This window comes from Orcinus orca, chromosome 1 (genome assembly GCF_937001465.1).
Source record: "Orcinus orca chromosome 1, mOrcOrc1.1, whole genome shotgun sequence".
In the NCBI taxonomy this organism is placed as follows: Eukaryota; Metazoa; Chordata; class Mammalia; order Artiodactyla; family Delphinidae; genus Orcinus; species Orcinus orca.
In genome coordinates, this window is record NC_064559.1 from 28,154,234 (window position 1) to 28,169,348 (window position 15,115).

General features: G+C 36.7%; 1 protein-coding gene across 7 annotated transcripts in view; it reads right to left on the reverse strand.

Moving 5' to 3' along the window:
• DENND1B (DENN domain containing 1B) overlaps nucleotides 1-15,115 on the reverse strand; it is a 259,477-nt gene that overhangs the window by 43,421 nt on the left and 200,941 nt on the right. For all 7 annotated transcript variants that reach the window (XM_033416652.2, XM_049708637.1, XM_033416648.2 and 4 more), the window contains 3 exons: nucleotides 11,065-11,155; nucleotides 4,467-4,507; nucleotides 3,680-3,748 (listed from right to left, as the gene is read on the reverse strand). In XM_033416652.2, the coding sequence (XP_033272543.1) occupies nucleotides 3,680-3,748; nucleotides 4,467-4,507; nucleotides 11,065-11,155 (201 nt within the window). The remainder of the gene's footprint in view (nucleotides 1-3,679; nucleotides 3,749-4,466; nucleotides 4,508-11,064; nucleotides 11,156-15,115) is intronic.

The following is a 15,115-nucleotide window of genomic DNA, read 5'->3' on the forward strand; positions in this document are numbered from 1 at the left end:
CATATACAGTTTTCCTGGAAAAAATTACAAGTCATTTAACAATTTAAAGGCTCTGTTCATGTTCCAGGGGAACCTGGCTCCAGCATCGGAGGCCGTGAGGTCCCGCTGTGTTTCCCGTGCAGTGTGAGTGAACTGAAGACCACGGGGGGGCTTTCAGAAAAGCTCAATTCCCACTGGAAATTCCCACCCACAGAAGAAGTGAAAAGAAATTCACATTTATTTTGCGTTTCCTCGGCGTTTGTGCGCTGGGTACCGAGCATGCTTTACCTCGTTTAATCATCACAACGCTATGGAGTTAGTACTATTATTATTACACTTTACAAATAAGGAAAGTGACTCAGAGGGTATAAGCCTCCACAGCCTAGATTCAAATCCAGGTCCAAGTCCAACTTCTTCCCAAGAAGAAGGAGAAACTAAGGTTTTTAAAATACATCCACCGAATCTAAGCCTCACGAAAGAAATGGCACTGTGAGTCTTATTCTACAGACTCAGGTCATGCGGATGAAGCCAAGTTACTTCCAGGAAGGGTCTTCCCAAGCTCACGGAGGGGAAGAGGGGCCTGTTAATATCCGAAGTACTCAGCAAGCATCTGGCATACAGTAACTGCTCAAGAAATGTTCTGAACTGAACTAAACAGTTACTTCGTTATTGTAAATGAGGCAAAACCAAAACAAAGATTTCGTTATTGTAAATGAGGCAAAAGATAATCTAAAAGATTATCTAAAAAGCCACATAACACTAAATTATATTTCCATGGTTCTTTAGAATCAATAGAGCATTTTTGCATGCATTATTTTAGTGGTAAAGCCACTGCATCTATTTCAAGGGTCCTAGATTAATGCCTACATTCCCGTTAGGTAAAAATGCATAATTACCCCCCTCAAAAATGTTCCTGTTCTAATCTCCTCAAATTTGCACCTATCTTTACTCACATTTGGACTATATTCTAGTTTGCCTAAATATCCTCTATTCTTTCAAAACCCATCTGATTCACACTCATCGTTCAGATGCTTCTAATGCACAGAGCTGAGTGAGGTGTCAGTCATGGTCAGCCATCCTTGTGCTGATTCACTCACACGCCTGCTGTCCACCTCCCCCTCACTGACCTTTTTCAGACCCTCCGGAAGGTGGGATACAGGATCTCTCTATCCTTTTCAATTTATCAAGTGGAAACTTATCAACAAACAAGTATTCTCTGCAGAAAAGCACCCAGCACATACGGCTTTGGCTAATAATTTAGAATGCAAAGATCTAACAAGAAAGTTGACTCAGAAAATCTTTTAGCCAAATCAAATATGTATTCACTTTGCTGTTATTTTTAGATGTGTAAGAAGATACGTATGTCCACTCGAGTTTTCTTTATGGCTCCTTATTAGCATGGAAAAACAAAAGACAGAAAAATGTTCTAAGTATAGGACAAAATCATTATTTCCTTCAATGAATACATATTCGGTACCTCTGCAGTGCGTCCAAAGCACCGAGAGTCACACAGCAATACAAATATAAAAGCAGGGACAGCCCCTCTCTTACTCACAGTGCCTGCCCTGCTCCAATAACCAGTACAAAGCCTAGGTCATGACAGTGATTTGCTGAATGCATAAAACAGTTAAAAACATGGTTCCCAGGGTTTTTAAAAATGTATTATCTACAGAACTTCAAGGTAAGTAAACCCTGTTATACCATACAAGAGAAATTGGGAATTTTGTTCATAGCAATCCGTGGTCAAAGGAGGAATTTCAGAGTTCATATTTCAGAATATGAGCAGTCTAGAAAGAAGAGTTTTAGGTACAACCATGAAGGTCACAGATTGACTTATCTACTTGCCCCAAACCTCTTGATTCATGTTCAACCTGATCACAAGACAAATGTTAAAAGTGATTAAGTATATTCTAAATACTCTAATTCGCCTGAAATTAATTTAGGGAATAATCTTCCAAAGAGCAGAATTTTAAATTTTTGAAATATTTTACTGTTCTGCTGAGCAGGGTTCAAAATAAAATACTGGTTAGAAGGATACAAATTTAAATAACAAATGGGGTTTTGAACATGTCTGCTCTATCTCTGTGCTTTTATGGAAGATATGAGTGAAATTAAGGAGAAGAACACGTATTTAGCAAAACTAAAATCTAACCTCTCCAAGCCTGAAGGAAAATGTTGAGCATTCTCTCAGGAATCAAAATGAAGGGTACTTGACTGTGACACCTTTTTAGAATCTTAAATGTGGAAAACGAGGCTCAACATTAGTTCGATTTTTTTTACATGGCAGCTATGTGCTATTTCATTGTGAAAAATTAACATCTCTTCAAAAACTGTATATAGATCAAACCACCAGTATTAATTAGAGTGAGAAGGCGATCTACTCAGAGAGCTTTCCTAGCAAGGCTTTGAACAAAGGCAGAGGCTGACACTTCTAAGACAAAACGTCACCTCTTCTTACTTTTACTTCCTGATAAGGCTTCAGATAGTTCAGAGATTTGGTTCCGTATCTTTGAATCCACTCTGTAGATTAGCCTCGCTACTATAAAACATAACCTTTGAAACAGATTTTTTTAAACAGAAATGGTGGCTACATATATATCAAAACTGTAAGTCAGGGAAAGAGTGTAAGTTCTAAAGTTATCAAAACATATTATTCTATCATTAATTCAATCACATCGATTCATTACTGAGAAAGCATGTGAAGATAAATTCTTATAAAATCAAAACTAATGCCCAGAATATTTTTGGAAATACAGACTATATATATGACCTATTGAATTTTCAAAGAAAGCCTTGCTGAGTGCCAATCCACCAGCTCCTGCAGGTCTCCTGTATAGATACCAGGTGCACAGACACAAGTGTTGAAGCAGAGGTCTGTCCACAGGTCCTGTGGAAGCACAGAAGAGCTATATAAACGCTTTTTGTGTGGCGCTGGGACTTTTTTTTTGAGGGGAACTAATGTCTGAACTACGTCTATAGGATGAATTTAGTAGGTGGATAGAAGCCAAGAAAAGGACGTCCCAAAGCAGCAGGAACGGCCTGTGAAGAATCAAGAGGCAGAAGAGAGAGCCCTGCATTCACGAAATGAGCAGAGCTCAGGGTCTGGAAACACCAAGGCTGGGGGTTCGGGGAGACGAGACGGGACGCAGGAGGGGCCGGCTCCTGGAGGGTCTCAGTTATCACAGCAAAGAGATTTTTAGGTTGTTAATTATTTACTTATCGTGGCTGCTACTGGTATCATCATTATTATTTTACTACAAGCCATGGGGTATCACTGAAGAATTCTAATTTTGGAGAGTCAAAGTATCTTTGAGGGAAGAGAACTTGCCATATTTTTAAAAATGTTTTTCTACTTAAGCCTCAAGTGCACAATGAGAATTTAAAATATGTTGTTAAATGAAAGAATCAAATCTTTAAAAATGGCTCTTCATCATGGACTGTTTCGATTTGAGGGCACAATTTTGCTGATAGCTTTGAAATAAAATGAAGAGCCGTTTTTAGATTATACAGAGGAAATATCCTGTCTGGACAATGATACAATTTTAATAACTGAGTTTGCTTCAGTCGATATTAACTCTAAATTTTTTTAAAAGCTTATTTAAAGGAGAATAGAAAAGATTTTGGATTTACATGTTTATCATCTAGGAAAATGTTATAAAATTTTACCAGTAGAACTTTTAAAACACCAAAGAGAACTTACAAATTTATATGCTGTTCGCACAGCGGGGGTTGCTTTGGTCATTGCTGTGTTGAGTAGTGCACCTCCTTTCTGCAAAGGAAAAACAGAAACACAGTCCTAAAAATTTTTGGCCAGATTGTCCTGAAAACAAAGCATTATTAATAGTATAGAAAAAGAGCTTTACTCACAGCTTAAAGAAAGACCTACAAAATTATTTCATGTTGGATGTTTTCAAGCTTTTATATACGCTATAGTAATTTCACACAAAATGTAAACATTCTACTCTGTTCTTTTAATTGGCATAATAAAATCCCTTCGTCTTTGCAGTTTAGGCAGACTTGGGCAATATGACCAGTATATATTTAAAGTTTAATAAAAAAGAACTACAATCATCTGTTTCTCTCTTTTGTAGTAAGGTCTCAATCTGTGACAGAGAGTTTTATATTTTAAATAATCATATTAACAAAAGCACATTACCAGCAATAATAAAACTCCCATCAAATCCTACCACTCTGCCTAACTCCTTCTTCTGGAATATATTATAAGGTGACAGTAAAATCTTGCTTTCCAAATCAAGCCATTTATTTTGAAAACGGAAAGACAAAAGCTTTCTATTTAAAAATTTTCTTTATAAGTAGCAACAAACCATAAGCATAAAATAAAAATATTTAAAGTGTGAGAAAACATAGAAACATTTCGAATATTGCCAATAAACAGCATAAACATAAACAGTATACTTGAACTGAACACTTTCCCATATATGTTAGAGTGAAAGAAAAAAAAAGAAACTGTGACGGTTTATTATTACCTTGACTGTATGCACCCATTGCTGATATGACCTCGAGTTCCCTGAAATATATAAAAATAAGATGTCAGGAATATCTGATCAAAAATAAATCCATAAACCAAAATTCATCAAGAACTAGCATTTCCAGGATTTTAGTGGCAAATTTTATTTATCTGCAATATTGTAAAAGAAGCACTTCACCATAAGAACTAATAAATGCTCTAATTCTTAGGAAAATAGTAACTAGCACTTTTAAGACTACTTTTTCTTTACTCATATATGAAGATAACATGTTAAGGTATTCTATCTTCTTTCATTTTAACACTACTTTCAGAGGGAAAAAATAACCTCTCTTTCGAAATCCAAAATTCCTACATCTTTTAAACTGATTTTTTAATATTTATGTCTATGTTGTTCTGTAAAAGTTTGGCTCTTTTATACAATTAGGTTCATTTAAAACAATATTTAAAGTGTATAAGGAGTGGGAGGGAGGGAGACGCAAGAGGGAAGAGATATGGGAACATATGTATATGTATAACTGATTCACTTTGTTATAAAGCAGAAACTAACACACCATTGTAAAGCAATTATACTCCAATAAAGATGTTAAAAAATTTTTTTAAAAAGTGTATAAGGAAAGGAAAAAACTAGAAGGAAATTTAGAAATGCAAAGATCCTTGAGGACCAAAAAGATTCCTCTATAGTTGTTAGACATTAGTATTAATTGATAGCAAATTTTACTTTGATGCAATTAACCTGCAGTAATGTTCTGAAAATATTCTCTAGTTGTAAACCCAAATCTGAAAGGTACTACCCCAGGAAATATGGTAGTATCTCCTCATGGTTATCAGAAAGTTCAAATGCTGACACAACCAGTCCTAGTAAAACCAGTAATCATGTATTTGGCTCCAAATATGATAATTAATTTAATCAATAAGATGATATAAGAAGGCAAAAAAAAAAAAAAAAAAAGAAAGCCACACAACTAAAGTACTGTTTTATATCAGTTGACTTTAGTTAGATTTCATCTACCTTCCTGGTTGTTTAAATGCTTAAATACTCCCACAAGAAAAAAAACAAAGGTTACTCAGAGACTGACTACCCAGTACAAAGGATCCCTAAAGTAGATTGTGTTCTCCTCCTGTGTGTAGCTGTGGCTTTTTAACAAATGCATCACCTTGCTGTTATAACACAGAGGCAGAATGATCCTTAGCCCAAGAACTTCTTTCTAGCTGTTACCTTTGCATCCCTAATCAACATCAGGCAAAAAATTTCCAGCTCTGGATTCACTCCTATACTTAAAAATCTCTCCCTAATTTCAAAGAAATATCAAGAAACAACCCCTATTCTGAAGAACATCTCTTATTACTCAGCACTACACTGTACCTTTTCTGGAAGAAGAACTACGAGGAAAACAATATTTTTCTAATCTTATGAAATGACTACAACAAAATGTATCTACCTAAAATAGCCTATGCATCGCTTAAAGGGCATGAGTTTCAGATAGTATACAGCCTGACCAAAATTTTTAAATTTTTATTTCCCTTGTAAAATGATGAAAAAATACAAGTTATTCTATTAATTTATTTCTCAAGGAGACTTTATTAACAGAAAATAAACAGTATGTCTTTATCCAGATTATTCATATACTTTTACTTCTCTATTAAAAAGTCTCATCAGTTCATATACGTTTTACTTCTCTACTAAAAATGGTTGTGTGGAAATCACATATTTAAAACTTGGTTATTATTCATAGTATTCTGGAAAGTGTTTCAATTCATTCCCCAAAATGAAGTTAGAAAGTGGAAAGAGAAACACCAACTACTATATGATATAACTATTTAGCATTCTGGAACACTTGTCATTCCAGAAAACATATTTTTTAAACCTCTGAACCACAAAGAAAGTAACTATCATAAAACTTCAGAGCAGTTACAGAAAGGTCAGCTCTTGGAGAAAGTTGTGAGGAATAAAAATAGCTCATACGTATTCAGCTCTTTACAGGTTGCAAAATGTTTTTGTCTGCGTTATATTACTTGAGTTGCATCTTTCTACTGTAAAATAGGCCAAGCAGGTGGTGCCACAGGCAGAGCAGTTGGATGGGAAGGAAGTGGGCTTTGCAGTCCAGTGAGTCTGTGGGTCAGGCCACTCTGCCCTTGTGAACCATGCCACTGGGACTAGGTCTGTAACCTGGCTGCTGCAACATGTAGCATGTGACAGCACACCATCAACTTAGTTATTCTGACAAATAACTTGCCAAATGAGGAAACTGAGGTTCTGATGTGATTACCTGCCCAAGTTCACAAAGATTGCAACTGAGAAAGAATAAGAATCTAGGTATTTTAATTCTTGGTTCATTAGTCCTTCAACTTTTAAGATGGAAGGATAAATAAAATATGAGAAGAGTTAAGTTATATAGAGATTTTCTCTGAATGACTTCAAAGCGATTATACTAGAAAGGAAAGGGGGCTGCTCAAAGCTGATACCTAGAGGAGAAACAGCTGATAGTCAGAACCACCCATAACAATAATGTGGAATCATGTGGTATAGGGACAAACAGGAAGTCCCTAAGTAACAGCTTAATAGGAAAACATGTAGTACAATTTAGGTAGATTCCTGGTAAAAAAATTTTTAAAGGCTAATTGTCTCTTTCAACTCTAGTGCTTTTAAGTCTGAAGGCTCCTATTTCCACAAAATTTATGAGACAAGCACATTATTCTCTGATAATGTGTGTTTTTTAAAAAAGGCTGTTTTTCTTCTCAAAAAATAAATCTAAAGGCCAAAAAAAAAAAAAAAAAACCAACCCTCAGTCTTTCTTTTAAAGTAACTGGATTATGGAAATAATAAGCATTATGGAGGAAATTCTCAACATTGTACTTGTTAATCAAACAAGTGATTTTCTCACATTCAAGGACAAAATATCTTTCTCACTTGTGCAAAGACTTTCTCTTCAAATATAGTTGCTTAAATTCCAGTAACCTGCAGTCACTTATCAAAAAATGTAAATTGTTCTAAATTGTTCAGTGAGGCCAGAAAAATGTCACTAAAACTAATGATTACTTACCTACCACCCCTTCAAATTTCTTTGGTAACCAGTCAGTAAAAAAAGAAATAGGATTAAATAAATACAAGACTGATCAGATTATGCTGGGAAACTAATGAAGAAACCAATGCTAATAATGGAGAGTAACCACACACTTCTATATAAAATCAATCTGAAAATGTGTCTCCTTTTTAAAGTTCAGAAAACTGGATGTGGATTTTTAATAACTAGTCTTATTTTAAATGAAAAAAAAATAGAGGTACAAACTACTAGGTACATTGTAAAATAAAAATACTATGATGTAATGTACAGCACAGTATAATACACAGCCAATATCTAATAATAACTTTAAATGGAGCATAATCTAGAAAAATACCAAATCACTATGTTATATACCTGAAACTGATATAACATTGTAACTCAATTTTTAAAAATTATGGGGGGGAAAAAACATGATCTTAACTACTCAATACTCCTCAGTTGCTTTTTCACAGACTGATATCTGTGTTTATCTAATTGTATCCTTTGTCCTATTTGTGGTCTCTTTGATGACCTTTTAACATCTATGATATTCTTCCCTCTACACATTTTCTGATATTCTTTTTACTTCCCTCTTAAGATAAGGTTGAATGTTCTACAAGTCTCCCATGAAAGGGATCAGGGGTAACATGGATTTCCTTAACAGTTCTGACCACAGGGATTCACAGGACAGAGAAGCGTTTCGGAAAATCCACACCCATTCACAGCTGTTAACCACAGTTCTAGACCCAATGTGAATCGAGATGTTCTACATGTGATGTGCTGCACAATAGCCACAGCAATTACACAGCTCCACTATCCTCATATTCATTTTATCATAACCATGCATATTAGCAACAAAAATAGTATATAAACTGCCACTGTAATGGAATAGAAAGAGGAGAAATGAGATGCTTGTCTAAAATTTCCTATTTTTGCTTAAAGGAACATACGATTTTTTCTTTAGCTTCAGTGAATGTTGATTTCTCCTACAGTGATCTTTCTGAAGGTTTTATATATTAAAAAATCTTCAAAGGATATTCAAAAGAGACAGGAATTTTGCTTTTATCCATCAGAGCAGAGAAGGCTTGAGTACTGCTCTTGTTTACTGAAGGTCTTCTAATTGAGAAGATCTCTTATCATAAGAAGGCAATAGAGCACAGTTATTAAAGCAGGAGCTCTGAAGCCAGGCCGTCACGTGTGACCTTGGGCAAATTATCGAGGTGGGTACCCTCATAAAAATAAGGCTACACCAAAACAAAAACAAAAACAAAAAACCTACTCAAAGTCCCTCACAGGGTGCTGTGAGGGTTAAGTGAGATAATGCTTGGAGAGCTCTTACGAGAGCTTCTACCACATACTAACATTCAATAAGTATGAACATTTATCATAATTTTTACTGTAACTATGAGAGAAATGAGAAATTATAACAGTTTACTTTCTGAACCCCAGTTCGGTATCTCAGACGCATTCTCTCTCACAAATGTGGTCTAGATGACAAATGTTTGCAGTAGACTTCTAGGAACTATTTTTGGAACTATACATACACATATATCTCATTAGTAAGCACAATGCTAATTTTTAAAAGATTATTAGTCTTTTTATTTCAAATTCTAATGATTTTGCTTTATTTTCTTCTAAGAAGAATCTCTATGTATCTCTAAGATAATAACCTGAAATATGATAATTAAAAGAATAACACCTGACAGCCAGGCATCATTTTCTAATGTACTTTATTGCTGTACCTACTGAAATGAATACTTGTTAAATGATGCTTTCCTTTTGGATCAGTATGGGCTCCTTAAAGTAAAATAAGAGTTCAAAACCTTTTTCATTTTAAGAAGGAACAACAAACTGGTTGGCATTAAGTTGTACTGAAAATGCAGCAGCCTCTAAATCAGATGCTACCTGGTGATAAATATGCTTCTGTTCTTTTTTAAACAGCAGGGCCTTCCGTGAAAAAATCTGGTGACCCTCCCCCCACCAGAAAAGCCACCTACCCTCTACTCTGTTACAGAGGGTCTGTGGACCAATGGTGAAGACTACAGGGTTTCACTACACAAAAGGATCATAGTTCCACCCCATTACTGTCACACGATGTCATCCTCAATCCCATATAAGATACTAGCCCCACGGGTCATAGCGATAATGAGACGGCAGGTATGTAAATGCTGAGTAGGCGCCTCAAGCAATCCGTCCACGAGCTGACAATCTTTTGCTTGTCTGAGTTGAAAAGTAAAAAAGCCTTATTTTAACACAAAAGTTCCATTGAAGCTACATTTTTATCCATAAGCTGAGGAGAGCGAGGAGCTGAACGATTCCACATTCAGCTCACTTGCTGAGTCGAGGAAACTAAGTTTTTCTCAAAGCTGAAAGCTTTCAGTGAAATGCTATGCTTACATCAGAGGAAGGTCCGTAACTGCTCAGTTCATCTGTACCTCTTATAATGAACAAATGACCTCAATGGTTTTTACACTTTTGTGGTGCAAAAGTAAATCTTATTCAAGATTAAAATTAAATTTGGGGAAGTTTGTAGATGAGGACTTATTACTCTTTGTCTTTTCACATTTTATTTCTCAATGCTAGCAACTATTTATTCACACACAGACTAAAGGTTTTTTTTTTCCTAAATTAAACCTACATATAAGTGGAAAAACTACTATCACACCAGGTGAAAGTGAACACACCAGGGATTATTTGTTTAGCCCACCCCAAATCTAGAACAGCACCTGGTACACTGGAAACACTCAGCAAATACTGGCTGAAAGAATGAAGAGGACATTTCAAGGTCTCCAGCAAAATTCTCTGCCAGAATCAGGACTACATACTGGAACATTATGTACGGAGTACCAGTCCCTAAGTCATTAATTTCCTAAGTACTGTAACACTGTCTGAATTACTTACATTTCAAACAATGTAACTGCTCAATTATATTACATTAATTATATTAAATAAAAATGGGGTATCACCTGTGTGTCACACATACAAAATAAGACGCCTCCTTCCACTGCTTTAAGTGAGCACCTATTACAGTGACAAGTGTAAGAACATGGGACAGTAAACTGAAAAGTCTGTTCCTAACGCTGCAGGGTCTGCAAAGCAAAAAAAGTAGACTTCTACAATGACACTCTTACTACAGAAGCAGCTGTGGTGTTCAAACCTTTCTTTCTGGACTACATTAAAATCTACTATACCAACAACAATTTCAGTTCTTTAATCTTAGTAGTAGATATCACTAGTCGTTTTCTAGTGGAGAAAACTAGTCAGGAGGCTGGAAAATACAAACTAATTGCATTTCTATGATATTCATCTCCAGTAATATTAAGAGACTATCCAAGCAAACCACTACCAACTCATGAGACCGCCTTCAGCCTTGAATAACATACCAGGCGAAGTTACTTAATACTATAGTTCTTAGAAGATGAAAAAACGTATCTAAGATATTAGATATTTAGGAGAAAATAGTTGTTTATGAAGTAGATTATATGAGACACAAGTGCAAATATCAAGATAATTGTTATTCAGAAAATGGATAATCTCACTGGAACTAGTCTTTACCTCCACAAAAGCCACCTGAAGTGATCTCTTCTTCAAATACATCAGAGAAACCCTTTCCTGCATTTAGTTTTGCCAGTCGACCATCGATAAACTGAAATTAAAAAGTGTCAAATATGTTAATTTTCATTTACTTCAAGTATTTAATTTTTACTTACAACAAAAATATTAATAGCAGACATTCATATAAATTACACACACATGTGTGTACACACATACAGATACATGACAAGAAAATTCTCAAACCACTGAAATAGCAGGTACTCCGCAAATAGCAGCTTATTAGTTAAATGAGAAAGGTACGGCACAGACTAACTTCATTAACAAGAAACAAAACAGTGTGGTGGTGAAGGTCACAGCCTCTGTGAGGGTCTGCATGAGGCTGCTGCCAGGCGAGCCTTGGCCCATGAGGCTGTGTCCTCCCCCCAGGCCTCAGTTTTCTCAGTATCTGCCTCATGGTATTGCTGCAAACATTAAATTAAATTAACACAGACTTATTAGCACAGCTTCTGACGCAGTAAGCATTCAAGAAATGTCAGACGTTACTATTTTTGAGGTTAATATTAACTTCATCCAGTAAAATAAAACACTCATCTAAACTGTTACATTCTAAAGCACAACAGAGCACCAGATAATTCTAACCACTTAACAACAAAATAAACAGAACTTTCACAATTCCTGGCATGTGTATTGACTGAATGATCAGAACTACAGTTACGAACATGAATATCGTTCAGGTAAACACATGTTGACTTGACTTGCATGAGGTTGTTTTCAGCAGTATTTTTCAGCATTCTGAAAGAAGAGATTGGGGTGGGAAGTAGACGCTACCAAGAGCACCTGGAGATCCTTTTCAAAACACAGTACCTGGAGCGTATCTCGTCCACCACCTGCTTTGCCCCATCTCTGTCCTATTACTACAAACACAGCATAGCAGAATCTTGGGGTTTTGAAAAATATCCTTAGGTGATTATTTTGCTGACCAATCCCAGGCATAAATCAGTGATATATTTTACATGCACACGTACTACTGGCACTTGGTTAGTTTTATATTGTTAATCTGTGGCATCTGACACTTGTATCACTTACATTATGAATAATATTATAAATGTTTTGAGGTTTCTCCACTCATAAGGACGGTGAAGTATCTTTAAGGCTCCACTGCATGAGAGGCAAAGGATAACACAAGAAAGACTTAAATGATGCTTGAAGAGCAGACATGAAGATCTGGGGATTAACATAAAATGCTCATTTTCATTCTGGAATTAATTAATCCTGGCGACAATTTTTTCACCCTAGAAATTTAAAGTTTAGTTAAAATAAGGTAGCTTATATTAGTTAAAATAAGAATTTTTTTAAAATTCTCACAGTCTGCCCTAGTGTTCTGGTTAAATGGTTAGCGGACAAAGCAACTAAGGGGAGTGGTGAGGGCAGTGCTGTTCTCAGGCAGCAAGGTGAAGGCCAGGAACGGCAGGAAGTCACGTCAGTTGTAAGATTCTGAGACAGAAATGTCCTACAGACCCAAATTAATGAAGAATGGCAAAGGAATCAAGAGATTCCCATTCAAAATGTGGTTTAACTACCTTATTACCATAGAATGGTTTTAACAAAAAATGTGGTAAAATGGGTTTAAACAGACATACTCTAAAAGGATACGGTCCTGGGGGGACCTTCAAGATGGCGGAAGAGTAAAACATGGAGATCACCTTCCTCCCCACAAATACATCAGAAATACATCTACATGTGGAACAACTCCTACAGAACGCCTACTGAACGCTAGCAGAAGACCTCAGACCTCCCTAAAGATGCCTGAGGGTGACCTACACGCAGAGTCGGGGCCATATCCAAAGCTGAGCCCCGGGAGCTGTGCGAACAAAGAAGAGAAAGGGAAATCTCTCCCAGCAGCCTCAGGAGCAGCGGATTAAAGCTCCACAATCAACTTCATGTACCTGCATCTGTGGAATACATGAATAGACAGCGAATCATCCCAAATTGAGGAGGTGGACTTTGAGAGCAATGGTAGACTTGGAGTTTGCTGTCTGCAACTGACTTGTTTCTGATACTTATGTTTATCTTAGTTTAGTTTTTAGCGCTTGTTATCACTGGTAGATTTATTTATTGGTTTGGTTGCTGTCTTCCTTTTTAAAAAATTATTATTATTGTTTATGTTAATAATTTTATTATCCTTCCTCCCTCCCTCCCTCCCTCCCTCTCTTTCTTTTCTTTCCTCCCTCCCTCCCTCCCTCCCTCCCTCTCCCTCCCTCCCTCCCTCTCTCTCTCTCTCTCTCTCTTTCTTTTTTCTCCCTTTTCTTCTAAGCCGTGTGGCTGACAGGGTCTAGGTGCTCCTGCCTGGTATCAGGCCTGAGCCTCTGAGGTGGGAGAGCCAAGATCAGGACACTGGACCACCAGAGACCTCCTGGACTCACAGAATATCAATCGGTGAGACCTCTCCCAGAGATCTCCGTCTCAATGCTAAGACCCAGCTCCACTCAACGACCAGCAAGCTACAGTGCTGGACACCTGATACCAAACAACTAGCAAGGCAGGAACACAACCCTACCCATTAGCAGAGAGGCTGCCTAAAAGCATACTGAGTTCACAGACACCCCCAAACACACCACCAGACGTGGCCCCGCCCACTAGAGAGACAAGATCCAGCCCCACCCACCAGAACACAGGCACCTGTCCCCTTCACCAGGAAGCCTACACAAGCCACTGAACCAACCTCACCCACTGGGGGCAGACATCAAAAACAACGGGAACTACAAACCTGCAGCCTATGAAAAGGAGACCCCAAACACAGTAAGTTAAACAAAATGAGAAGACAGAGAAATACACAGCAGATGAAGGAGCAAGATAAAAACCCACCAGGCCAAACAAATGCAGAGGAAACAGGCAGCCTACCTGAAAAAGAATTCAGAGTAATGATAGTAAAGATGATCCAAAATCTTGGAAACAGAATGGAGAAAATACAATAAATGTTTAACAAGGACCTAGAAGAACTAAAGAGCAAACAAACAATGAAGAACAACACGATAAATGAAATTAAAATTTCTCTAAAAGGAATCAATAGCAGAATAACTGAGGCAGAAGAATAGATCAGTGACCTGGAAGAAAAAATAGGGGAAATAACTACTGCAGAGCAGAATAAACAAAAAAGAAAAAAGAATTGAGGACAGTCTCAGAGACCTCTGGGACAACATTAAATGCACCAACATTCAAATTATATGGGTCCCAGAAGAAGAAGAGGAAAAGGAAGGGTCTGAGAAAATATTTGAAGAGATTATAATTGAAAACCTCCCTAACATGGGAAAGGAAATAGTTAATCAAGTCCAGGAAGCACAGAGAGTCCCATACAGGATAAATCCAAGGAGAAACAGGCCAAGACACATTAATCAAACTATGAAAAATTAAATACAAAGAAAAAATATTAAAAGCAGCAAGGGAAAAGCAACAAATAACATACAAGGGAATCCCCATAAAGTTAACAGCTGATCTTTCAGCAGAAACTCTGCAGGCCAGAAGGGACTGGCAGGACATATTTAAAGTGATGAAAGAGAAAAACCTACAACCAAGATTACTCTACCCAGCAAGGATCTCATTCAGGTTCCATGGAGAAATTAAAAACTTTACAGACAAGCTAAAGCTAAGAGAATTCAGCACTACCAAACCAGCTTTAAAACAAATGCTAAAGGAACTTCTCTACACAAGAAACACAAGAGAAGGAAAAGACCTACAATAACGAACCCAAAATAATTAAGAAAATGGTTAATAGGAACATACATATCGATAATTACCTTAAATGTAAATGGATTAAATGCTCCAAACAAAAGACATGGACTGGCCAAATGGATACAAAAACAAGGCCCATATATATGCTCTCTACAAGAGACCCACTTTAGACCTAGGGACACATACAGACTGAAAGTGAGGGATGGAAAAAGATATTCCATGTAAAAGGAAATCAAAAAAAAGCTGGAGTAGCAATTCTCGTGTCAGAAAAAATAGACTTTAAAATAAAGACTATCACAAGAGACAAAGAAGGACACTACAT